Here is a 27,568-nt window from a genome sequence, read left to right as displayed (position 1 = left end):
ATCTGGGGAGATGTTTGAGAGTAACAGTTAAAAAACGAGACAGTGATAGCAAAATCTGAGGAGAGGTTTGAGAGTAACAGTTAAAAAACGAGACAGTGATAGCTGGACAGTAACAGTTCAAAGGTTTGTTGATGAGAATTTATTACTGTTTAGAGGCAGAACTGGGTTCTTTTTTCTGTAGAGAACTTGTAGCCTTATCTTTTAGCTTTCCAACGAGACTAATCTCGCTCGAATCAGAGTTCTATAACTTCAGATATAGTTAAAAATCTGAGGAAAGGTCAGACAATAACAGTTCAAAAATGAGACAGTAATAGTTGGACAATAACAATCCAAATGGTTGTTAATGAGCAATTTTGACTGTCTTAAAGGTAGAAATGGGTTCTCCTTTCTTCAGAGAACTTGTGCCCTCATGTCTTAACTTTCCAATTAGACTAATCTCGCTTGAATCGCAATTCTATAACTCCAGATATTGTTAAAAATATGAGGAGAGGTCAGACAGTAACAGTTAGATAGTAACATTTCAAATGTTTGTTAATGAGCAATTTTGACTATCTTATTAGTAGAATTGGGTTCTCCTTTCTTCAGAGAAGTTGTAGCGTCATGTCTTAGCTTTCCAACGAGACTAATCTTGCTTGAATCAAAGTTTTATAGCTCCAGACAGGGGCGGAACCAAGGGGAGGCCAGCAGGGGCCCGGGCCCCTGCAAAACTTTTTTTTTTTAAATATAATAAATAATAAACTTTTAATATTAAATTATTATTTTATTAGTTATGTTTAACTTTAATAGGCTAAATATCCGTGTATCCCTATGCAAGTAGAAAACAAAAGCTTTCCAATTTTTAATTCCTTTCCTTTACTGTCTCTCTCACATTCTTCTCTGCAAAGTGCAAACCTAGCCGAAAAAAATATAACAATACAAAGCATAAAAGTTAAAGCAAAGCTGCAGCTAATTAATTCATCGAAACAGGTAATTAGTAATTTTTTTTTTTAATGTTTGTTAAGAATTTAATGAATACATATATATAATTCTGCTATTTTTTTTTCAAATCTACTAGTTTTATTATTTTTTATTTCTTGTTATAGTGAATGTTGTTTTTTCTAATTAATTGGATATATTTTATGGGTTTGTTTGTTTCGATTATGCTTGGATTTTTTTATGTTTTGTTTTTAGCAAAGCCACCAAAATTAACAATTTTTTCTCACATGTACCTTACTATCACCAGGTCCAATATACAATTAGACACGGTCTTTCTAGCCAAATTGAGTTCTTTGAAGAGTGTATACCCAACTTTGATTCAGTGTAAGTTTTCTTTTTTAGGAACCAGTAATCTCATTTTTTATGTTAGATATGCTTTTATATATCAATTTCTTTTTTTAATATGTTAATTTTGCTTTCATATGTCAGCGTGGTTTACATGTAAAAATTTATTTTTGGTTCTGATTATTGCTTCAACACATCGTTATTTGTATTTATTTTTTAAATAGAAAACAATAAAAATTTATGATGTTTTGATTTTAGGTTGAACCATGAACAAAATAAGAAGAATTGATTCCTTTTTTGAGAAAAAGAGGAAAAATATTGATAACTCACAGCCTAGTGAATCAACTCCAATGTGTAATGTTGAAGTTATGGTTGAACAACCCCAATGTGCTTCAATTTATGAAGAACCTGCATTGATTAATGAGCAGCCTCCTACTAGAATCGACATTGCTCATCTGATTAGAGATCCAAGCAATCGTCCTCAAATTTGGGAATACCCAGTTAATCAACAAGATGAAATTAGAAGGGCATACATTAATTTGGGGCCATATCAACCTTTGATGTCTGAATATCTGCTGACTGGTAAAAAACATCCTCGTCGATTTCAGTCTCATTGGTTCAAAAGTTATCCATGGCTTGAATATTCAGAGAAAAATACTGCATTTTGTTTCCCTTGCTATCTATTTTCAAGTAAGTCATCTGGAAAGCCAGGATCAGACACCTTTACTGTTAAAGGATTCAATTGTTGGAAGAAAGTTAATGATGGGGAACGATGTGCTTTTTTAACTCATATGGGAAAAGGTCCAAATTCAGCTCATAGATTTGCTACCAGGTGCTTGGAAAATTTGAAAAATCAGTCATGTCATATTGAGAAGGTAGTTAAGAGGCAAACTACTCAAGAAATTCTAAATAATCGATTGCGTATTAAAGCTTCAATAGATATTGTTCGTTGGCTCACATTTCAAGCATGTGCTTTTAGAGGACATGATGAACGTCCAGAATCAAAAAATCGAGGTAATTTTCTTGAAATGTTGGAACTTTTAGCATCATATAATGAACAAGTAGGTGCTCTTGTTTTGGATAATGCTCCACAAAATGCTAAATACACCTCGCATCAAATTCAAAAGGAAATTTTGCATGTCTTTGCTAGAAATGTTCAGTCTTCAATTCGTCATGAGATTGGTGATGCAAGATTTTGCTTAATTGTTGATGAAGCTCGAGATGAATCCAGAAGAGAGCAAATGGCCCTTGTTATTAGGTTTGTTGATAGAAGCGGATTTATACGAGAACGATTTTTGGATATAGTTCATGTCAAAGACACAACTGCTTCAACTCTTAAGAAAGAGATTTCCTTTGTTTTATCTCATCACAATCTTGATGTTCAAAATATTAGGGGCCAAGGGTATGATGGTGCTAGTAATATGCGTGGAGAGTGGAATGGATTGCAAGCTTTATTCATTAATGATTGCCCTTATGCATATTATGTACATTGCTTAGCTCATCAATTACAATTGGCTCTTATTGCTGCAGCTAGAGAAATATCTGATGTTCACACTTTTTTTCAGAACTTGATTTTTATTATTAACATTGTTAGTGCTTCTTGCAAGCGTAATGATGAATTACGGGCTTTTCAAGCAACTACAATTGAACATTTAGTTGATATTGGTGAGATTGAAACGGGTAAAGGAGTTAATCAAGTAGGTGGTTTGCAACGACCTGGAGATAGCAGATGGAGTTCGCACTTCAAATCCATTTGCAGTTTGATAAAAATGTATGGGGCAACTTGTTTGGTTCTTGAAAACATCGCTTTAGATGGATCTACTTATGCTCAACGTGGTGATGCGGCTTTTTCATTTAAGTTGCTAATGTCATTTGATTTTGCATTCATCTTGCATATAATGAAGAATGTTATGGGAATTACTGATGTGCTTTGCCAAGCTTTGCAACAGAAATCTCAAGACATTTTAAATGCTCTGCATTTGGTGACTACCACAAAGACTTTAATTCAGAAGTTAAGAGATGATGGCTGGGAAACTCTTTTAGAAGAAGTAACATCATTTTGTAAGCATCAAGACATTGAAGTTCCTGATATGGATGCTTGTTTTTCTAGTGTGGGACGATCTCGCCGTAAAACAAAATCAATAACAGTTGAGCATCACTACCGAGTTGATATATTTACAGCTATCATTGATCAACAGTTGGAAGAGCTAAATAATAGATTCAATGAGCAGACGATTGAGCTTCTTAAGTTGAGCACAGCTTTAGATCCTAAAAATAACTATAAATTATTCAGTGTTGAAGATATATGCTTACTTGTTGACAAGTTCTATCCTGAAGACTTTTCTGACCAAGAAAAAACTCATTTGAGATTTCAGTTGCAGCATTATGAGCTTGATGTGCCCAATCATCCAAAGTTAAAGAATATGTCATCGATTGCTGATTTATGTCAAGGATTGGTTGAAACAGAAAAGGCAACAATTTATCCGCTCATTGACAGGTTGATTCGGCTTATTTTGACTCTTCCTGTTTCGACAGCAACAACTGAACGAGCTTTTTCAGCGATGAAGATTGTTAAAACAAGACTTCGCAATCGGATGGAGGATGATTTTCTTGCAAATTATTTGATTGTCTATATAGAAAAAGAAATTGCTGAAAGATTCACAATTAATATGATAATCGATGATTTCTACTCCATGAAAGAACGACGAGCACAATTAAATTAAATATGTAAGAATCATTCTTTATTATTTTTTACTTTATTTCAAAGTTTTATCATACATAAATAATGCATCGCTTTAACTAATGTTTCTTATATATTTTGTATATTTATATTTGATAGGTATGAAGATCAACAAAATTAAAGTGATGAATACATTATGAAGATGACATTAACTTCATAGCTTTGACTCAATTTGGTATTGCTTTAAACTTCTTATCTTATACAAAGATCGTCATATGTTTGTAATTACTTATTTGAATAAAACTAAATCATGCAGTTTTTTTAATTTTTACAATTTATGTATATTATTTTGGCCCCCCCTACTAAATAATCCTACCTCCGCCCCTGGCTCCAGATATAGTTAAATTTATGAGGAGAGGTCAAACTGAAACAATTTAAAAACGAGACAATAAGACTTATTGGTTGTTAATATGTTTATTATAAAACATATCATTGGGTGAGGAAAATTTATGAGATAAACTTGTGATTTGCATGATGGACCACAGGCGTGGTGCAACAACAGCAGCAAAGGAGCACGAGTAGAGCTTCTATTGTAGGTAGGTGATCCGCACCTATACTTTATAGTTAAATTCTATGATTTAATATGTTAGTGATGTGAGATGTGAATTACCGAATGTTAGATATTAGGAGAAAGGAGGAAAGTTTACGTAATGATGTCAATATTTTGGATATTATTTTTAATGTACGTGTATTCAAGGTGAACGGTTGTTGTGTAATTTGCCAAGTGATGAAATTATCGTTGACAAAGGAAATATGAGAAGTGTGATTTGGGGCATGAACCAGCATACATTTAGTGTATGTTAAGATCTCGGGTAAGCAGATCGTCATGTTTGGCGAGCATACATTTAGTGTATGTTAGGATCCCGGGTAAGGGGATCGCTATGTATTGACTCGCATACATTTAGTGTATGGTAGGATCCCGGGTAAGGGGATCACCTTGCATCGACTCCTACGAGGTGATGATGATAATAGTGAAATTGGTATCAGTAATGTGTTAAAGGAAAATAATCATGGATGGTCTTATGAGATCTTGAATAGAGGTTGATAATGGAAGAGGAATTAGTTTTTAGTAGTTGAAGGAGAAAGAATTTCCAATGACAATCAAAAGGGAGAAGTGAATAAAATATGAATGCATGTTTGCCTTTTTTAAAAAATTTATGGATATTTGTATTGTTTTATTATTGTGATATTCATATTTCAATAATATGTATTTTGTTTTCAGGACCATCACATGCACGACAGGAGTAGATGCTAGCTTAGGTTCACTTTTTGTAATTTAGGTCCTAGAGAGTATACCCTTGTATTTTGGAAATATTATAACTTTTTTATAACTCAATTTGTATAATTGAAGTTTAAACTGGAATAGATAAATTTAATTATGTACTTTGTATAACCATGTTCCATGTATGCATGTTTATATCTTTATCCATTCATAATGATAATTGTTGTACAATATATATCATAAACATTGTGGTTGATAAGAAGGATGATGTTTGTGGGATTGAGACAAAGGATGATTGGGTTGAATTGAGTTAGGAGATGCGGTATATTAAAAGTGTAAACAAGTCGTATGTCGATAAATTAAGACCTCCCGGTATAGGGAAGACTCCGTCGAAATTTCGGTAGACATTAATACAAATACCATGAATAGATATAGAAAAAAAAATTATATCACTCTGTTTATCAGTTAATATGAAATTGTTACTTTATCCTGGATATGAGGATGTTACAAATATATACTTTCCAAACCAACTATAACTTAAATGAAACTTCCTTTTAATCTCAAGATATAAAACAAATAATAGCTAAAGGTCCAATATGACAAAATTGCCTCTTAACTTCTTCTTTAATCCTACTCCATTTAGATCTTATTTTAGGCTCAATTGATTGATGGTGTAGATGAGATAATTTCATCTTTATTTTTCATCATTTATTTCATCTATGAATTTATTATCATTTTATGGTAACGTTACATATCTTTAACTAGGGTTTGCATCAACACTTTTCATGTAGTTATTTTCTTAACTTTTATTTCTTATTTTTCTTATCATTGCTTAAAATTATTTTTTCATTCTCAAAACATATTTATTTTAAATTTTTCTAGTATTTATCAAAATTCATTACTGATTTCATCTACTTTATAATTTTAACCCTAAAATTTAAAAACTCCATTTCAACCTCAACAATATTTTTAATATTTATATACGGAGGTGTATTACTTCTCAAGATCGTACTTTATTCGGTTCTATGTTTACACGGTTAATGTGTGATTTTTTTTCTCCCAATAAATACGCTAGTAATGTCTTTATTTTATTTTATTTACAGTTTTTTTTTTTTAAATCCGACCCACTGCTTTGTGGAGGCCAAGGATCTGACATTACAAACTAAAACTAAAAAAGTACTAAAACAAACGAACAAATCCCAATATTCTATTAATTCTTTTCCTTTCCTCAAATCGATCTCATCGCCATTTCACGTACAGAAAGAGACTTCCATAGGATTAATCAATGGCTAGTCGAGTAGTGACGGTGGCACAAGACGGGAGTGGAGACTTTACGACGGTGCAGGAAGCAGTAGATGCGGTGCCACTCTGCAACACGTGTAGAACTGTGATTCGTGTGCCACCTGGGGTTTACAGGCAGCCCGTGTACGTGCCGAAGACCAAGAATCTCATAACTCTTGCGGGTTTAAGACCTGAAGACACTATCTTGACTTGGAACAACACTTCTGCCAAAATTGATCATCACCAGGTGCGCCTATTTTCTGTGAATTCTAACTTGCTCATCTGGGTTTTTGACACGTGTGTTTGGAGGTTCTTGATGTTGGGATTTTGGGCTGCAGGCTTCGAGGGTCATTGGAACTGGGACCTTTGGGTGTGGGACTGTGATAGTGGAAGGAGAGGATTTTATTGCTGAGAATATCACTTTTGAAAACTCATCTCCTGAGGTAATGTGAACTAATCTTTGTGCTTAACAAGGTCGCTTCCTTTTTTGTTGTCAATTTTGTGGTGGCTTCTTGTTATAGAAGAAGATTTTTGGGTTCTTATTGTGTTTGAGGTGTTGGGAATTTTTGTTTTTATACTATTAAGTATGGTAAATTCTGTTACGAATTCGATTTTGTAAAGTTCCCACACAAAAGGAAGCCAGAGGTGAATAACAGGAATACTGGAATGTAGGAATAGAAAGTTAGCTAATGGATGTATTTCTTAAGGAACAGTAGGCGTGATGAGCAACTCTCATAACAACCTCCTCATTGTAATTCATTCATCATGATGATTACTCAATCTGTTACAATACCGAACTAAATACAACATCCATTTCTTCTAGAGGGAATTGCTCTGCTTTCCTTATTGGCCACTCTTGGCTACACAAACTGAAAGATAGCAAAACAGCTTAATCAAAATGCAGCGTGGGAAGTGATTGAAACGGTGTGCACAGGTGATTAAATGAGACACATCGTTTCACACAACGTTCCCTTTGCTTTTAAATTTTCCAACAGTCATCTCCTGCAAACCCTCCTCCATCCTTAGCTGAGTTAGGTTGTGACAAATTCATTTGTGTGATGTGTAATTTTGATTTTTGTTCACTATTCATTTGTTTCATTGAAAAAATGATTTTTTTTTTATTCTGTGCATATTTTGAAATTGAAGTTTAAATTGTATGAGCATTGGGTGTGAATATGGTACTTTAGAATTCTTTTCTTTTAGCCATTGGTTGTGTCAAAAAGTATGATTTGAGGTGTTTTCTATGTTGTTGAAAGTGAAACATTTTGAATTGTTTAATAAATGATTTGAAGCTTTTGATCTGTGTTTTTTTATATACTTGTATCCAGGGTTCAGGCCAAGCTGTGGCAATTAGGGTGACTGCTGATCGGTGCGCATTCTATAATTGCCGGTTCCTTGGGTGGCAGGTATATCAACTGTCACATTTGGTGTGTTTCATGGATCATTTACTTCATCATTCATGTTTATTTACAACATAGATTATTAAGAATTTCATTTACCCTCCAAACATGTTAATTTTATAGGATGGTAAATACAGTGACATTGGATAATTATCTCTATTGGTAAACTGCACTAAATATGAAAACTTAATGAGAGGGGAATGCCAATTATAATACTAGATCGTTAATCAAAATTGCTTGTGCACATATTTACTAGTCATTGATAAATTGCAGGCATGTTATTCGAGCTATGCTGTCATTGGAAAACATCATGAATTGGTTTGAAACATCTAAGAATGGGCATGTTCCTATAAGTGGGAAGTAGATAATAAAATGGATGAGCTGACTGTTCTATTGATTCTCTAGGATTCTGATGGCTAAGGCTAACAATTTGTGAGTCAATAATTGAGCCAGTGTGTATGCTTTGGTATCCTGCAAGTGTATTATTGGGTTTCTGAACTATAGGAGGAGGTATTGTATGTACACAAACCCAAAAGCACCCGCTCATGTATTTTGTTATTGTAGGATACTCTCTATTTGCATTATGGGAAGCAGTATTTGAAAGATTGCTACATTGAAGGAAGTGTGGACTTTATCTTTGGGAACAGCACTGCTCTCTTGGAACATTGTCATATTCACTGCAAGTCAGCAGGTTTTATAACTGCTCAAAGCAGAAAATCTTCTCAGGAGTCAACTGGTTATGTCTTTTTGAGGTATGTTTTTATTGGCTTTCACCTTTATTTTCAATTGTTCCTGCCTCCCATTAAGTTCTCAGTCAAGGTTTTTGCAATGTTAGCATCTTTTTTCTGGAGAAGTTGGACAGCGTTGTACTGACTCAATAATATTTGTAAGCTGTCTGATAGCTTTTTCAATATGAATCAACATGAATTCTATGTGATGAAAATGTGCTGGCATTTTAAACTCTATCAATTACAAAAACTCTGTACAGGTCCTTACAGTTTTCATATCTGCTCCCTAACCCAAAGAGAGTAGTTTTGGTGCATTATTGGCATCAAGCTGCAGTCTTTATCCCTATAGTTATTGAGATTTCTATAGCATGATGTTGATAAACATAGGAAATTTGCGTCTTATCCAGAGATGAACCATGATCCTAGACTTGTAGAGTGGACTCCAAATAGATTAGTTGGAAATTAAATTGTTGATTTCTGTATGTTTACAGAATTGTACAAGGAGCCTCTTGAGGACATTTTTAAATATCCTTTGGAGGACAATTTTGAAGTGTCCGGACTTTAAAACCTCCTCATTTTGACATCTTTTAGAACAACCAGGTACCTATAGTTATTAATTGTCAGATTTCCAATGTAGGTTTTGTCTTCCAAAGAGAAAGTTACTTGTCATTCTTCTAGTACTACTTCCAACAACCATGTCAATACCTTTTTTACTCTGGTTGGATGTAATGCAATGCAATGTAATGTAGTGGAAAAAGGAATCTGTGCTCATTTTTCTCCCATTACATTGTTTTTTTTTCCTGCCAAACATTTCATGTTTGTTCTTCGTTTTATATTAAGTTGACCATGTAGTTTATTCCTAAGTAGTATTGCAGCATGTAAGGTAGAAGTTACCTGGTTTTGTTGTATTATGCAGTTAACATTCATGGTTTTAGTATGTTTCTCCAATTAAATCTATAGTCATGTAACATTCACTACTTATATCTGGTGTTTCTATAAGTCCAGGTTAATGACATTGTCAATGTTTATTTAGGAGACTTTCCTTTGTTTTTGATATCCCACGTTCATTCCAAATATTGGGCCTTAAGTCATAAACTATGTGATTCATTGCTGAAGTAGAATTTGTACAGTTATTTAATTTGTTATTTCTGATTAAAGATGGAAAACGGTTATATATACACACACCCACATATATGAGATGCAAAATCAGAGTCCTCTGATTTTTCATCACTTTCTTCATTCACTCAGAATATTTGATTTTCAGCCCATGTCATGTGACCTTGTGTCTCAGAAACTTGGTTTTGTTACTCTATAGTTGTCATCTTATATGAGATAATAGTCCCTGTAACTTTTGCCTACTGAAACCTTGCTGGGACAATTTGCTTATATCAATACCATCACCTTTAATACATTATTCTTGTAGGGTTTTGTCTGGCTAGGAGAACATATCTTGGTTCTTTTGGTATTCTCTCTTGTGATGGTTTGTGCTGCTGTAATTAGTTATCACTTTCATGCAGATGCGTGATTACTGGTAATGGAGGGACTTCATATATGTACCTTGGACGTCCATGGGGACCCTTTGGAAGAGTGGTCTTTGCATACACATACATGGATCATTGTATCAGACATGTAGGATGGAACAACTGGGGTAAAGCAGAAAATGAGAGAAGTGCTTGCTTTTATGAGTACAGGTATTTTGGTTTAAATCATCATGCATCGTTTGACTTTGGCAGATTGCTATTACTTCGAGATTTGACAAATAAAATTTTCATCTAATGAACCATATGCAGATGTTCTCAAGTAAGCCTAAGACTGACAAATAACCTTTGGCTTTGCCTGATATTTGATGAACTTTTACTATTCTTGAAGGAAGAATTACCATCATGTAATAATTAATTTTATTCTCATGCTAGATCTCTGTCCCAAAAAATAAAAAATAAAAAACCCATTAATGACCTGCTTCTTTCTGTTTACTTCTTCCAGTGTATGATGCTAGTTAATAGGAAGACATGTTTTTGCGTTATGTGACTGCTTTAGTTGAAATTGCAGGTGCTTTGGGCCAGGAAGTTGCCCATCAAAACGAGTGACATGGTCAAGAGAACTGATAGATGAAGAGGCAGATCAATTTCTGATGCATTGTTTCATTGACCCGGATCCAGAAAGGCCTTGGCTATGCCAAAGAATGGCCTTGAGCATTCCATACTCCGCATAGGAACTATAAGCTTCAACAATAAGCATGAACAAACAGTGTAGAATGAAGCAAGCTCCCAGCAAATAATGAAGAATGGAGGTTATCAATACTTATATGCACGACTAGTTTATGTGTAAAAAGTATGCAGGCTTTGTCACCCATAGCACAATGCTTTTCTTCGGAAGAGTGGTTCTAAAACAATAATACAATTTTTGCCTAGATTTCAAATATTTGCTTTCTGTTGTTTAATAAGCTTGGCTTGTATGATTTGATAATTATGCCATGTTCCATGTTGATGTATCGAGTATTTTGTTATTAGAGCAAATCATGAGTCGTTTTGGAACTTCGGAGGAGCAAGAGTATTGCACAATTTCGCAGTGTTAGATTATTAAAGAAAACTATTAACTGTTGCTCCTTTCTTTTTTCTCGAACCATTCCCAATTTTCCTCTACATGCAAAATGGAAATTCATTACCTTGTGTAAAATTCAAGGGACAAATACAAGACGTCTTGGATCCCCTTCTGTTGGATTGGATGAGTGGGGTGTGCTTATACACACGTGGACAATTGTGAGTAGCCATGCTATATAACCAGTAACTTCAACAAAAAGGTTCTAATCTTCTCGAAGATAAAACCAAAATTAAAGGAAAAGAAGAAAAGGACTTCAATTAGCTGTTTGTAGAGGTGGCTTCCCCACTTTGTATGTGAGTTGAGTTTTGTAATGTATGGTGTTTTTTGGGTAAAGTATTCAAAAAACATTAAAAAATGTTTTTTTCATTCTTTATATTACTTGAAGTTAAACTGAAAGATTTTTGTATGTAAAATAAATAAAAATTAGATATATGTAAATGAAAAACAGATTATTTTCTAGGTTTGAAATGTAATTATATATTGGACTTAATAAAAAAAAAAGAGGCTATTTTGTTAATCAAACAATCTTTTCCTCTATAGTTGAGCCAAAAATAGAAGTTCTCTAAAACCAACAAAAAGTACTAATTTTTTTTTTTAAAATCATAAAAAAATATTTAAAGAACTTCAATTTAATTACAATATAAAATAAAAGAGACAGAGGTTTTACTATAGCTATTTTACTATTCATCCTCTCATATATCATTGTGGATTTCAATAGTGATTTTTTAAAAAAATTCAATTTGGTCCTTAAACTCTTTTTTTTTTTTTTTGCATAATCGAGTCATTTTGCGCCTAAATTAGCACCCAATTGTATTTTTTTTTAGAGGGAGGGCTAAATTAAAATATAGAGTACTTATGTGAAAAGAGCAGATAAAATAGGTGGCAACTTTGAAATTTATTTGAAAAGTTCATTTTAGTCCCCCATCTTTTTTAGATATTAGGTAATTGATCCCTCTCATTTTCAAAAATCTAATTTTGATGCCAAACTTTATTTTTCTCTTTTAAGTCCATATTTGGTGGAGGGGAGAGAGAGAGAGGAGGTCGTTGGATTCCGACATATAGAGAAAAAGTTTTTGTTGGAGATGATTTTCACTGCTAAAACAGACGATGTTTGTAAAAAATAATTTTATATGATGAGAAGAATTAAGATTAGGTGTTTTTTTTACCTGAAATCGCCTAAAAAAACATATTTGAGCTCAAAAAGATTTTTTTGTTTCCAGGTGATTATGGGTTTTGGGAAGATTTTTTGTGTTTGTGGAGGACATGGATTGGTTTAACAAAGTTCCAACGGTGTTTTCTAGGTCTTTTGGATAAAACAAGAACCATGTTTTTTCAATCTCCATAGTGACTGTAATCTGGGGAATTAAAAACGACACGTCGTCTTTTTTTATCAAAGACTATATTGTTCGCCCATTAAATAAAAAAATTAAAGGCATGTGTGCATCGGCTTGAACTTGCAGGCCTGTGTGTGTTAGCCTGAACTTGCAGGCCTGTGCGCGGGCCCTTTCTTGGCGGGCCAAACGCTTGGCCTGGTTTACCAGGCTCACAACGTCTGGTCTCATTATTTTATTTTTTTAATTAATTTTCATTTTTTTAGTAATACCTTTTTCTACGTCTTTTGTTTAATAATTTTTAAATTTATGTTTTTTTAGCCTTTTTACATAGCAATTATTTTGTAATTATATTGGGTGTGTTTAATTTTTTAAGAGGTTAATATGATTCATTTGTAATTTTATATATATATATATATATATATATATATATATATATATATATTTTATATAGATTAAATATTTATTTTATTTTTAATATATGCAGCCTTTCATAATATTTCTCTCCTTTTATTTTATTTAGTAAATTTTATGTGTGTGCTGATTTCTATTGCAAATCGATTTTAATAAATAAATTCATCAAATACAATCAAGTAAATAACTTATCTTTTCGCTCTTGGAAAAAATATTTTTTTCCCATGTTATTGTGATCGCTTTCTTATCGTTCTCTCTCTCTCTCTCTCTCTCTCTCTCTCTCCACATATGATTTGCTTATTTAGTTGCTATAACCCAAGTTATTAGATTTCTCTTTATTTTTATTTTAAAAAAACATGCTTGTGACTTCTAAATATTTTATTGGAAAAATAAAATGGATCAATAACATAGCGCATGGACCAATTAGTATTTTTTTTAAAACAACAAACACTTTTAAAAACAAGTTCCGCAAAAACAAACTCTCATGTGTTCGTAATCTAAAGAAAACCTTATTATTAATTAACATCCATAAGAAAGTAAAATAAGCAAAATAAAGTCAATATATCATGACCAAAAGACATGATAGGAGCTCTAAGATAGCATTTGGTTATTATCCCGATACAGAAGATAGAGACAGTGATGTGGATCAGCCCACAAACACCAGCAAGGACCCATTACATGTTTCAAATGGGCCAATGACTCGGTCCAAGACTAAGGCATTGAATGCATTGGTTTTGAAGGTTTCAACCAAGTCAAATTTAAAAGGTTCATTGGAGTATCAAGAGAAGACCTTAGTACATCTTATCCATGTGCAAGAGGGGTTTAGTCTAACCTTGTTTGGGTTACGAGGTTTTGACAACAAGGCTGACAATTTTCTAATTTTTCGACCAGCCTTATGTTTATGATGTTTCAGTGTTTTATGGATTCCTAATTAGTTTTGAACTTCCTATTATGTATGAGAACATTAATTATTTCATTTAAGTATTAGGATTTATTATTTTATTTGTTTCCTTATTAAGTGAGGAGAAAACACAACAAAAGAAACAAAAGAATCCTACTACAACTTGAAAACAACATAGGTGGTTACCTTTTCCTTTAGTTTCTAGGGTTAATAGGCTATATGGAAAGCTATAAATAATCCTTGAATCAGTTCTGTAATATTTTATTTCATTCTCTTTTTCTCATGGTAGAACATAGATTTAATATTATGGGCTTTATTTTATTTTGTTAGCTACAACCCAAGGCTTGTTTGGGTTTAATTAATACTTTTTTTTTCCAGCTAGGATCCAAGGTTTGTTTGAATCAGGTAATAGGCTTTTTAGTTTAAGGTTTTTGGGTCAGTTTTGTAAGTGAGCTAAATCAGTCCACTAGGGTAGATCCATTAGGGTTAATTTTTCAAGAACTATTTAAACTCATGTAACCTAAATTTCAGCAACGATTGATGAATAAGACTTTTGAATTTTTTAGTTTTAACGTGAGTGATTCTTGTATTCTTTAGTTCTTGAATGAACTGAATATGACTTATCGAAGATTTTTGATTAACTAGCTTTGTAGTGTCATTTGACTTTATTCCAATAGTATTGGTGCATTGAGGCAGGTTTCTGTTGTGTCACATTCCTATCAGACCTATTTCAGCTTTCTAGGATCATATTTCAATCTTGATTGTGGGTTATGTGACCATGTGATCATGAGGTTCTCATGAGTTGGTATCAGAGCTAGGCTCTGAAACAAGGTCATATCCTTATATTATTTTCATTTTCTTAGTGTTGCTTTAAGTTTTTTAGTGTTTGCATCATTCATCTGGTTCTTTGTGTTTGTGAAATCTAAGAAAAAAAAAAGACTTCTATTTCATCTTGTTACTGTCTTTAATCATATCAATAGCATAGAAAAAAGAGATTAGATAAAATTTGAAGGTTGATTCAATTCTACCATAGAAACATAACTCTTAGTGAACCATAAGCAAACCACCTCGCAACCAATTGAAACTTCATATTCTATCTATTGGGGGTAAGATTGCATCATATATTAAATTTGGGCTTATTTTGATAAATTTTGCTTGAGGTTTTAATTCGAGATTCAATTCTGTTGTAAAAATACAACTCTTAGTGAACTATAAGCACACCACCTAAGAATCAATTGAAACTTCATATTCTATCTACTAGGGGTGATATCAAACTATTTATTAAATATGAACTTATTTTGATGTCATTTGCTTGAGGTTTTAATTTGAGATTCAATTCTGTCGCAAACTGATCATACAAGGGGTTTGGGTGCCTAGACATAAGAGAATGACCTATAAATTGATATTTGTTGTTTTTTTTATCAGAATACTTAATATTGAATTAGAGGTCATTCTGATATTGTTTGGTCTGGTTTTCAATTATGGTATGTAAAAAATTGAGTAACATGTCAGATTTGTGTCAAGTTCCAAAACGTGATCCTTACTATTTGTTTTCATCCAAATCTTTTTGTTTCTATGATAATTGGGTTATTTAGGAGTCAAGTAATTGTTTTCACTAATTTTTGCTTTTGTTTTATTTTGTGTTTTTATTTCGTCCACAATTCATACAAATTTGCATTGTTATGCGTGAAATCATAATTATAGTTTTGTTTTGCTTTGTTTTTAGTATATTTATTGATTTTTAAGTTTAAAAATTATAATTGGATTGCACTATGAAGGCTACTAGCTTTGATTTGTTGATTTCAGTTCCTAAAGAACCAAAAGAAAACAAGTTGTGAGGTAAAAGACGTATTGAGCTTATTATAGTGAAAATGTGAAACCCCAAAAATTTATAATTGAAATGTGCAGATGACTCGGTGGAAACTCTGTAAAACTCCAATAAAAGACTTCACATGATGAATTGAATAGTAAGAAATAAAATAGAAATGGTGGTAAATTGTAAACCTCCGATCAAATTTTATGATAATAAAATTATTGATAATTTAGAACAAAAAATGAGATGGGTTAGTTAAAAAAAATGGAATAATATTGAATTATTAGAAAAGAAATTTTAGAGAGAAAGATTTTCCGTATGGTATTTTAAAAATGAACTGAGAAAAGGCATTTGGTTGAACAAAAAAGGTATCCAAATTTGACATAAAAGTGTTTTAGTAAATATGGATAGATTTGATATATAAATAGCAAAATTATGCAAAAAAAAAACCCAGGATAGCCGAATGAGAGAGAGAGAGAGAGAGAGAGTACCTTGAAAGCAGAAATTCAAATGTCTATATCTCTGTATTGCACCGTTGGATCAAGCTAGGTTTTGGATATGTTATGCTCCTCACCACCCTCTAACATCTGACCGATGGGATTTGAACGTTCTAGGTTTGTATGAGAGATATAGCCCTCGTAACATTTCAAGGAAAACCTGCTTGCAGGTTAGTCACAATCATTGGCAATTTCCGCCTTCGTCCATCGTTGGATTCTACTCAATTTTGGACATGTTCAGCATATTGATGAGCTCTTCATTATGAACAGTGGAGAGTGGGATTAGAGAATCCAACGAGAAGTTATATTTAGTTCTGATTGAGTTAGGAGAAACTTGAACCTTACTAAAACGTTTGTTTAAATTAGGTTAGCAAAAATGAAATAAATGGAAAATGTGGTTGCTTAATTTGTGTTTAACTATAAAAAGCATGCTAATTATGATTTAAATTGAAGAAAATCCTTGGTGTCTTTTCTTAGGCATGTTTGGCCAGATTATTGATAGTCGGAAAAGGGACATATTAGCTGTCCAATCCATATATTAGGATTGAACAATTTTGTAAACCCCCGGTTATAATTTTTTCTAGGTTATTAAAATATGAGAAATTTAACCAATAGTAAAATGTGTTAAATTAAATTAAGGAAACCTAAATCAAGATAAAAATAGTGAAATTAATGAAATGAAAAGTGAATATAGTACTAAATTGTTGAAAACAAAAAGATTTATAGGGACAAAATGAATACGTAAGACCAAGAGAGGTCAATATTCAAATAAAAGAAGGTTAGAAATTTATGTACAAATGATAAAAAGAGGTGGGGATAAATGTGCAATTAACAAGATGATATCACTATAAATATCATTCTATTTTCTCTCTTGGAGTGACTTGCAAGAGCAAGAGAGAGTTTAGAAAGAGGCTGGAGAGAAGACATATTGATGGCAGAAAATATAACAGCTATAACTCCACCTTCCACCGTTGGATCAGAACGATATTCAGATATGTTGTTCTCTTCCATGTATTGTATATTTTCACAGGAGGGATCTTCTATATCAGTTGAGTTTGAGAGATATCATGGGAGGAAAATTTCTGGGAAAATACACTTGTGGACAGTCTTCATTGCCAACTGTTTTCTCCTCCAACCACCATTGGATCGGGCTATACTTTGGATATGTTGTTCTTCCTGATTCTTTCTGGATTCTGAACGGTGGCAATCATAAACAAACACTCGGTATAGAGGTTGTGCTTCTTGCACAGTAGGTGTGCAAGTTTGAGGTTGGTTTGGTTAAACCCATGTTTCTAGAAATGTCACCATTTGATGAAGTTGATATTTGGATATGTTATACTCATAACAATGCATTATAACTTGATCGTATGGATTGTTTGGAATATTATTCATTTGTTATGTATGGTTGATTGAAATTTTTGTCAAAATTGGTTTTTTGTGAACTGAAACAACCATAAAATGAAAAGAAATGGAGCATTAAAGAGACTTAATTTTTGGAAGACTTTGGGGTTGCTGTGATAGCCCTGAAAGTGTATATTTAGGGGGGGTGAATACCTCTCCAAAAAAAAAAAGTATAAGGTTATTGTGCTTGTTATCTTAATTTCTAAGAGGAACTCGGAATGATATAAAAAGCCAGCCACATGAGTGGGGGCAAGGAAAGTTAGCCGACCATATGAAGAGCAAAGAGGAAAAGGGGAGAAATTGTGGTTTTCCTTAATGAGTTTATTATAATAGGTTGTTCTTTATATGAATATGTGTGTGAATTAAATGAAATTAGCATGAAAAGAATGAGGGAACTCTTGGTTCCTTAATGCCATGCTTTCGGTCAATTAGGCATCAAAGGAGGAGGATGTTTAATTTGATAGCTTGATGATGTGTGTTTAATTGTGTCAAAATGAGAAAAAGTTAAATTGTGGATGTTGTGAGTAAATGGAAAGGTTGATGAATCTGGACAGATTCATCTCCTGACTTTTGGAGAGAATTCGAGTAGAAGGATGAGGGAATTAGGATTAGGTTCCTTCATAGTAATTGTAGTTTTGGATGTTAGTTAACTAAGAAAATTGGTCTTGCTCAATTTAGAGCTGTAGAACTCCAGTTATGGGTCATCAACTGAGACTGAGTCATGACAGACTCTGTAAGGCAGTAAGATTGATTAGTTGATGAGAAATTTTGACTATCTTGGGGGTAGAACTGGGTTCTACTTCCTATTGAGAACTTGCAGCCTCATGTCTTAACTTTCCAACGAGACCAATCTTGCTTGAAATTGAGTTCTATAACTCTAGATATAGTTAAAATTCCGAGGAGAGGTTAGACAGTAACAATTCAATTTCTAGACAGTAACAGTTGGGCAATAATAGTCCAATATTTGTTGATGAGAAATTTTAACTATCTTGGGGGCAGAACTGGGTTCTCCTTCCTACAAAGAACTTGTAGCCTCATGTCTTAGCTTTCCAATGAGACCAATCTCGCTTGCAATAGAGTTCGATAACTCTAGATATAGTGAAAACTCTAAGGAGAGGTCGAACAATAACTGTTCAGTTTCTAGACAGTAATAGTTGAACAGTAACAGTCCAATGTTTGTTGATGAGTAATTTTGATTGTCTTGGGGGCAGAACCTGGTGCTCCTTCCTACAAGCAACTTGTAGACTCGTGTCTTAGCTTTCCAAAGAGACCAATCTCGCTTGAAATGGAGTTCGATAACTTTAGATATAGGTTAACAATATGAGGAGAGGTCGGACAGTGACAATTCAATTTTTAGATAGTAACAGTTGAATAATAATAGTCCAATTTTTGTTGATGAGCAATTTTGACTGTCTTGGGGGTAAAACTGGGTTCTCCTTCCTACAAAGAACTTCTATCCTCATGTTTTAGCTTTCCAACGAGACCAATCTTGCTTGAAACAGAGTTCTATAACTCTAGATATAGTTAACAATTTGAGGAGAGGTTGGATAGTAATAGTTCAATTTCTAGACAGTAATAGTTAGACAATAATAGTCTAATATTTGTGGATAAGCAATTTTGACTATCTTGTGGGCAGAACTGGGTTCTCCTTCATATAAAAAACTTGTAGCCTTGTGTCTTAGCTTTCCAACAAGACTAATCTCACTTGAAATGGAGTTCTATAACTCTAGATATAGTTAAAAATCTGAGGAGAGGTCAGACAGTAACAATTGGATAGTAACTTATGCGATCCAACCATCAAAGGATCCATTGGAGGTTCTAGTTGGTCCAGTTACTAGGCTTAGGGTTAAGAAGTTTAAAGAAGCTTTCAATGGACTTCTTCAAGATACATGGGCTAAGGTGGACTTCAAGAGGATTTGTAATAATAAAGAGCAAGACTTGATTAATCTAATTCATGTTCAAGAGGGGCTTGTTGGTGGAACCAAGACCATTACACAAGAATTGAGAGAAGAAGACTAGATTCGGACAATTTGACCTTTCGTTACTCTTTTGGTCATAACTGGAGTTACAGATTGAATTTTGTTGTGATACTAGTTGGGATGGAAACTAGACTTCCATACCTTTCCAACGGTATATGGAACACTTTATAATTCATTAAGACGAGAGAGAACCATCCGTTTTAAGTTGGGTCTTGCTGCTGCTAGACAAAATGCAGAAACAACAAACTTGTCTTCTTTAATTAGTTGGGCTATCAAACTTTATTTATTTTGAGAGCAGATAATTTGTTTGGGTTTTAGACTTGTTTATTTTATTTATTTTAATTATTTTAGGCTAGTTTTAGCTTAGGTTGATTATTATTTAAATTGGGTTTATGTGAGACCCATTAGGGAAATTAGAGTTTTGGCTTGGAGTTTAAATACTCTTTAGGAATAATTTTAGGGTAGACTTTTGAAGATGTTTTCAGTATTGTAGCCGACTTTTGGCTGCTCAATCTTGGTTTTTGATTGAACTTTCAACTCTTCAAAGAATTGATCATTCTTTGTTGTGAATTTATACTTTTTTTGCTCGTCTCTAGGTGTAGGCGTTGTGATCGAGTTGGTTTATAGTCTTGTTGCCTTGGAGCAAGTCTTCCATTGTGATAAGCTCATTCAAATCTCAATAAACTTGGGTTATTTTGATCTTAGGGTCGCGAATACCATTAAATTCCGCTAGGGTTCGCATCAGTTGGTATCAGAGCTGATCTAATCACAGGTTATATCCTTCAATTTGAGTCTTTATTGTTTCTTGTTTGATTCTTGATAGATTTGCCCGCCTATATATATATACTGATCACCAATCGTTGAACATTTGAAGACATGCTAAGTGGGTTGAGTTTATTGAAACTTTTCCATATGTGATTAAATACAAGCAAGGTTAGGAAAATGTGGTTACCGATGCCTTGTCATGAAGGTATGTTCATCTTAATACTCTTAATACTAAATTGCTAGGATTTGAGTATATTAAGGAATTGTATCTTAATGATCATGATTTCGGTGCTATATATGACACATGTAAGGTTTCGGCCAAGGATAAATATTTTATTTGTGATGGATTTTTGTTTAAGGAAAATAAGTTATGTGTGCCTAATTGTTCTTTATGTGAATTGCTTGTGAGGGAAACACATGGGGGAGGTTTAATGGGGCATTTTGGAATTACTAAAACTTTGGAGGTTCTGCATGTAACAACCCCGATTTTTCTACATTCTGTTTCGCGATACATTGGAAATTTTCAGGTAATTTTTTTTTGATATACAGGTTCCACCAAAATTTCGGCAGAGTCTCCCCTATACTGAGAGGCCCCAAGTTATCGACATATACCCTGTTTACACTTCTAATATCTCATATCTCCTCATAACTCAATTACGACCCAATCGTCCTGGGTCCCAACCCAACTTATTATCATCAACACAACACATCTTATTCAATAACATCATATAATGTAGTTCAAATGAAAGATTCAATTTCAAAGGCATACATTCAGATTTATAGATTGATATTACATCTCAAGTTTTAGGAGATAAGTCTTTTAATTTACAAATAATTTACATGGTCAAAAGCAAAAGACAAACTAAACTAGTATCACTCTTGACACGACCCTGATGGACCTGAAAATAGAAATTAACATGTACACATAATTATAAAAGACAGTAACAAGCAATAACAATGACAGACAATAATCTCTACGGAATTTCTTTTGATATATAAAATTAGGCATAAACCTCTTTTACAACATATATTTTCCATCTATTACCAATATCCATCTAATATCCTATCTCATTTGCCAAGAATAATTCCATTTTGGAAATCTCAACACAACTCAACGGTTTGCGAACACCATCTCCTTATAAATCAATTATCACTTAATACCAAGATATTCCTCTCTTGGTATCATTAGCTTATCTCATTCTTTTGGAATGACTAATCCATATATTCCCTTTTCTGAATCTGTTGCTAAAAGGTAATCGCTGAAACTAATAAATCTCATTAGTATCATTAGTCTTCTAATATGGGGCTAGACTAATCAATTATTTCACATGTCAATATCAATAAAACCGATCAGTATCATTAACTATTCCTTCCTTAGAATAGTTAATCAAATCTTATTCATATCTGGTTTACCATCAAAATTGTCGATGCCAAGAACCCTTGACATTATTAGCCTCCTTACCTGGAGTAGCTAATCACACCAGAAATGGTTGTCGATACCAATGTGACCTATTGATATCATTAACTATTCTCGACCCGGAATAATTAATCAATGCCCTTTAATTCTTCCATTCGTGCCGAACCCCTTTCATTTTTCTTACTAACATCATATGCATTGTAACCACGGTTGCCAAGTATCATTCGCACACAATCTTAGTTATCGACACTACGGCTACTAAGCATCCTTCACATAACTTTGGTCACCATCATCATCACAGTGCTACGTATCAATTTATGCCCTTAGCCATGGTCATTATGGCGTTAAGTATCATTGTAATGTATCCTTAGCCACCAACACTATGGTAACCAATAACCAAATTATCTATCAATTCCCCTCCAATCTCCAAGTCATTGTGTCTACCCAATAACCAAATTAATTAATTTACTCAATATCTTAGTCATATTTTAATTATTTTACTCATAACATTTAGAATTTACTACTTCTAACTTGAATAAATTAATTCACATAATCTCTTCAAAACTTAACTAACCGGCTACTCATCCCAATTGCCAATAATTCTGGTAATTTCATATAATTACTCACACATTTGGTTAACCTTCCTCGGTTACCAATAAATCTAGTAATTCCATACGAATTACCCAGCCTCCAGCTAACCTCTTTTGTTGGCCAATCAATCCGGTAATTCCATATGAATTACCCCATATACGGTTAACTTTCTCGTTAACCAATAAACCTGGTAATTCTCTTAATTACCCAAGAAATCTGGCTAACCCATCCTGGTTGTCAAAATCAATCCCGTAATTCCATACGAATTACATAGCATCCGACTAACCTCTTTTGTTAGCCAATCAATCCGGTAATTCCATACGAATTACCCCATATTCGGTTAACTTGCTTGTTAACCAATAAACCTGGTAATTCTCTTAATTACCCAAGAAATCCGGCTAACCCATCTTGGTTGCCACAATCAATCCGGTAATTCCATACGAATTACCTAGCATCCGGCTAACCTCTTAAGGCATCATTTGTTGAGGTTAACCGTTCACTCACCCCGGTCATCCACTTTGGATGCCATTAGCCAAAGCTAATCAATTGTTCGTCCCGGTCATCCATTCGGATGCCATTAGCCGAAGCTAATCATTCATTTGTCCCGGTCATCCATTCAGATGCCATTAGCCAAAGCTAATCAGTCGTTCATCCTGGTCATCCATTCGGATGCCATTAGCCGAAGCTAATCATTCATTTATCCCGCCCATCCATTCGGATGCCATTAGCCGAAGCTAATCATTCATTTGTCAACATTTAAGCGTTCGATGATCTAATATATGTTCTAACACAATATGGTAACATTCATGATAAAGTATTTTATTATTCAACGTATATAAAAAAGAGAAGGTGCAAGTCACCGGAGTGTAAGAAGAACAATATATCAAAAACTTAACATGATCCAACGGTGTATTATAGAGATATGGCCACCGGAGTATTATTGTTTCTTCCAAATTCTGCACCCCTCTCTCTAGCCGAATTCTCCATTGTCTCTCCCTCTTTTCTCTTTTTTTTTCTTTTCCTTGAACTGGTGGCCTTTGGCTGTTTTAAATATACATTTTCCTCTAATTACAATTATGTCCCTCATTTATGCCTTTATGTATTTTATTTTATTTTTCATGTAAACTATCCGGTTTATTTCTGGTTGAATCGCTAGTCTTTCCTGAACTCCAATCGGGATGTGATCTTTAACTAAGGTAAGAAAACATATTAATAGACTTCATGCAAAATTGCATCCCGATCCGACGATTGGATTGAGAGCTTTGCTTTCTAATGTAAAATTGGTCATTTCATGACTTTTCATAAACAATCTAGATTTTTCTTGTTCAATCTTCACATAAAATCATATCAATTGTCCTTCTAACTCTTTAAGGTCATTTTATTATTTTGGAATATATTCATTTTAGAATTTTCACCTTTATTTATTTATCGGGCTTATTACCGTTTTAAAATAACATCACTAATTTTAATCGGTGTTTGCACCTTCAGTCCTACCCTTTTCATTGCATTATCCTTTATTATAATGTATTCTTAATTACCTCACTTATTTCCTAGAAATATTTTGTCATTTTTCTCATTATCTTATCCATCAAAACACGTTATCAGTTTCTCTATCCTTATGAATTCTAAATCAAAATTCATTTTATGGAGGTCATCTTTTCCATTATATATCATTATTTATCTATTATTTCAAATCTTGGTTTCCATTACTCATTGAAATATTACCACTTTCAGTCTTACGTTTACATGAGGGTTTACGCATCTGCATATTTAAATTATAAAGTTCCAGGGTTTCACATTGCATGAGCACTTTTATTGGCCTAATATGAAAAGAGATGTGCAAAGAATGTGTGATAGGTGATAACATGTAGACAAGCTAAGTTTAGGGTAATGCCTCATGGACTATACACACCTTTACCTATTCCTAAGAAACCTTGGGTTGATATTTCTGTGGATTTCATTTTGGGTCTACCTAGGTCTAGGAAAGGGAAAGATTCTATATTTGTTGTTGTGGATAGATTTTCTACGATGGCACATTTCATTGCTTATCATAAAACAGATGATGCAATAAATATAGCAGACCTATTCTTTAGAGAGGTCGTTCGGCTAAATGGTTTTCCTAGGAGCATTGTATCCGATCAAGATGTTAAGTTTTTGAGTTACTTTTGGAAGGTTTTGTGGGGTAAGTTAGGAACTAAACTTGTCATCCACAAACAGATGGCCATACTGAAGTTATTAACCGGACTTTGATTCAATTGTTAAGGGCTATCATTCAAAAGAATCTTAAAAATTGGGAAGATTGTTAGCCATTCATTTAATTTGCATATAATTGTAGCATGCATTCTAATACTGATTAATCACCATTTGAGATTGTTTATGGTTTTAACCCTTCGACACCATTAGATTTGATTCCTTTGCCTGTTGATGAAATGGTTACTCTTTTGATCATAACTTGAGCTACAGATCGAATTCTGATGTGATTCTAGTTGGGCTGGACACTAGACTTCTACACCTTTCCAACGGTATATGACACGCCTTCTAATTCATTAAGATAAGAGAGAACCATCCGTTTTATGTTGGGCCTTGCTGCTACCAGACAGAATGCGGAAACAACGAACTTGTCTTATTTAATTAGTTGGGTTATCAAACTTTATTTATTTTGAGAGGAGACAATTTGTTTGGGTTTTAGACTTGTTTATTTTGTTTATTTTAATCAGTTTGAGCTAATTTTAGCTTGGGTTGATTATTATTTAAATTGGGTTTTTGTGAGACCTATTAGGAAAATTAGGGTTTTGGCTTGGAGTTTAAATACTCTTTAGGAATAATTTTAGGGCAGACTTTTGATGATATTTTCAGCATTGTAGCCGATTTTTGGTTGCTCAATCTTTGTTCTTGATTGAACTTTCAACTCTTCAAAAAATTGACCATTCTTTGTTGTGAATTTATATTTCCTTTGCTCGTCTCCAGGTGTAGGCGTTGTGATCGAGTTGGTTTATAGTCTTGTTGCCTTGGAGCAAGTCTTCCATTGTGATAAGCTCATTCAAATCTCAACAAACTTGAGTTAGATTGATCTTGGGGTCGCGAATACCATTAAATTTCGCTAGGGTTCGCATCAGTAACAGTCCAATGTTTGTTGATGAGCAATTTTGACTATTTTGAGGGAAGAACTGGGTTCTCCTTCCTACAGAGAACTTGTAGCCTCCTGTCTTAGCTTTCCAACGAGATCAATCATGCTTGAAACGGAGTTCTATAACTCTAGATATAGTTAAAAATCTGAGAAGAGGTCGGACTGTAACAATTCAATTTCTAGATAGTAACAGTTCAATTTCTAGACAGTAACAATCCAATGTTTGGTTATGAGCAATTTTGACTATCTTGGGAGAAGAACTAGGTTCTCTTTCCTACATAGAACTTGTACCTCGTGTCTTAGCTTTCTAACAAGACCAATTTCGCTTGAAATGAAGTTCTATAACTCTAGATATAGTTAAACATCTAAGGAGAGGTCATACAGTAATTGTGAAATTTCTAGACAGTAACAATTGGACAGTAATAGTCCAATGTTTGTTGATGAGTAATTATGACTGTCTTGGGGGCAGAACAGGGTTCTCCTTCCTATAGAGAACTTGTAGCCTCGTGTCTTAGCTTTCCAACAAGACCAATCTCACTTGAAACGGAGTTCTATAACTCTAGATATATTTAAATATCTAAGAAGAGGTCGAACAATAACAATTCAATTTCTAGACAGTAATAGTTGGACAGTAACAATCCAATGTCTAGATAGTAATAGTTGGACAGTAACAGTTCGAGATTTAAACTGTAACAATTCAAATATAAAGGAAGGAATGATATCTATGGTTGGTCAAAGAACGGCAATATTAATAGATGTAATGAGAAAAACGTAAAATATAAAGAAAAAAATAATTGAAAGAAAGATCTGTTAACTGTTGATATGATTATTATAAAATATATCCTTGAATGAGAAAAACTTATGGGATGAGCCTGTGATTGTAGGAGGGACCACCGGTGTGATGTAATAGTAGCAGCAGGGGAGCACGAGTATAGCTTTTACTGCAAGTAAGTGATCCTCAAGAATTTAATATGTTAATAATGTGAGATATGAATTTGCAATGTTGGATATTAAGTGAAAGGATGGAAGTTAGTGTAATGATATTGTTATTTCAGATAGTATTTTGAATGTATGTGTGTGTTCAAGGTGAACTACCCTTGTGTGTATTGCCAAGTGATGGGAGTACCACTAACAAAAAAATTACAAGAAATGTAATATGTGTTTCGACTAGCATACATTTAGTATATGTTAGGATACCAGGTAAGGGGATCAGCATGTGTTGACTAGCATACATTTAGTGTATGGTAGGATCCCGGGTAAAGGGATCAACATGAATAGCATACATCTAGGATCCCGGGTAAGGGGATCACCTTGCATTGACTCCTACAAGGTGATAATGATATTAGTGAAATTGGTATTGGTAATGTGTTAAGTAGAAATGATCATGGTTGATCTTATGAAATCTTGAATGGAGGTTGATAATGGAAGAGGAAATAGTTTTTAGTAATTGAAGGAGAAAGTTTCTAATGAAAACCAGAAGGGAGAAGTGAATAAAATATGAATGCATATTTGTCTTTTAAATTGTTGGATATTTGTGTTGCTATATTATTGTGATTTTCATGTTTCAATAATATGTATTTTGTTTGAGGACCATCGCGTGCACGACAAGAGTAGATCTTAGCTTATGTTCACTTTTTGTAGTCTAGGGTTATAGGGAGTATACCCTTGTATTTTGTAATATTACAACTTTTATATAACTTAATTTGTATAATTGATGTTTAAACTTGAATAGATGAACTTAATTCTTAAATTCATATAATCATGTTTCATGTATGCGTGTTTATCTCATTTATTTCCCTATAATGATATTTGTTGTTCAATGTATGTTATATATGTTGTGGTTGTGCTGATGATGATGATGATGCTTGTGGGATTGAGACCCAGGATGATTGGTTCATGATTGAGTTATGAGATGTAAGATATTAGAAGTGTAAACATGGTATATGTCGATCACTTAGACCTTCCGGTATAGAAGAGACTTTGCTGAAATTTCGATGGAAATTTCGGTAGACTTTTATATGAAAACTGAAAAAAATACTAATATTTTTACATACCAAATCATAGGAAAGTAACTATAAACACTTATGAAAGTGTGGGGCG

At 33.4% G+C, this 27,568-nt stretch overlaps 2 protein-coding genes across 2 annotated transcripts; both read left to right on the top strand.

Moving 5' to 3' along the window:
* Window positions 1-1,610: 1,610 nt before the first annotated feature.
* LOC133700043 (uncharacterized) lies at window positions 1,611-3,983 on the top strand. The gene has a single exon (XM_062123612.1). The coding sequence runs from the start codon at window positions 1,611-1,613 to the stop codon at window positions 3,981-3,983; it is 2,373 nt and encodes a 790-aa protein (XP_061979596.1).
* Window positions 3,984-6,347: 2,364 nt separating this feature from the next.
* Window positions 6,348-11,165, top strand: LOC133698141 (pectinesterase 31). The gene is made up of 6 exons (XM_062120974.1): window positions 6,348-6,750; window positions 6,842-6,946; window positions 7,832-7,909; window positions 8,468-8,655; window positions 10,149-10,322; window positions 10,681-11,165. The coding sequence occupies exons 1-6, from the start codon at window positions 6,508-6,510 to the stop codon at window positions 10,841-10,843; spliced, it is 951 nt and encodes a 316-aa protein (XP_061976958.1). The 5' UTR covers window positions 6,348-6,507; the 3' UTR covers window positions 10,844-11,165.
* The last annotated feature ends 16,403 nt before the right edge of the window (window positions 11,166-27,568 follow it).

Source organism: Populus nigra, chromosome 7 (genome assembly GCF_951802175.1).
Source record: "Populus nigra chromosome 7, ddPopNigr1.1, whole genome shotgun sequence".
Classification (NCBI taxonomy): Eukaryota; Viridiplantae; Streptophyta; class Magnoliopsida; order Malpighiales; family Salicaceae; genus Populus; species Populus nigra.
This window is presented reverse-complemented; position numbering and strand designations above follow the sequence as displayed.

Bases quoted from the DNA above. Each gene is read 5' to 3' on its own strand.
- LOC133698141 (XM_062120974.1), top strand. From the start codon at position 6,508: ATGGCTAGTCGAGTAGTGACGGTGGCACAAGACGGGAGTGGAGACTTT. The intron at 7,910-8,467 runs GTATATCAACTG...TTGTTATTGTAG, and splicing joins GCCGGTTCCTTGGGTGGCAG to GATACTCTCTATTTGCATTA. The intron at 10,323-10,680 runs GTATTTTGGTTT...TTGAAATTGCAG, and splicing joins GCTTGCTTTTATGAGTACAG to GTGCTTTGGGCCAGGAAGTT.
- LOC133700043 (XM_062123612.1), top strand. From the start codon at position 1,611: ATGTGTAATGTTGAAGTTATGGTTGAACAACCCCAATGTGCTTCAATT.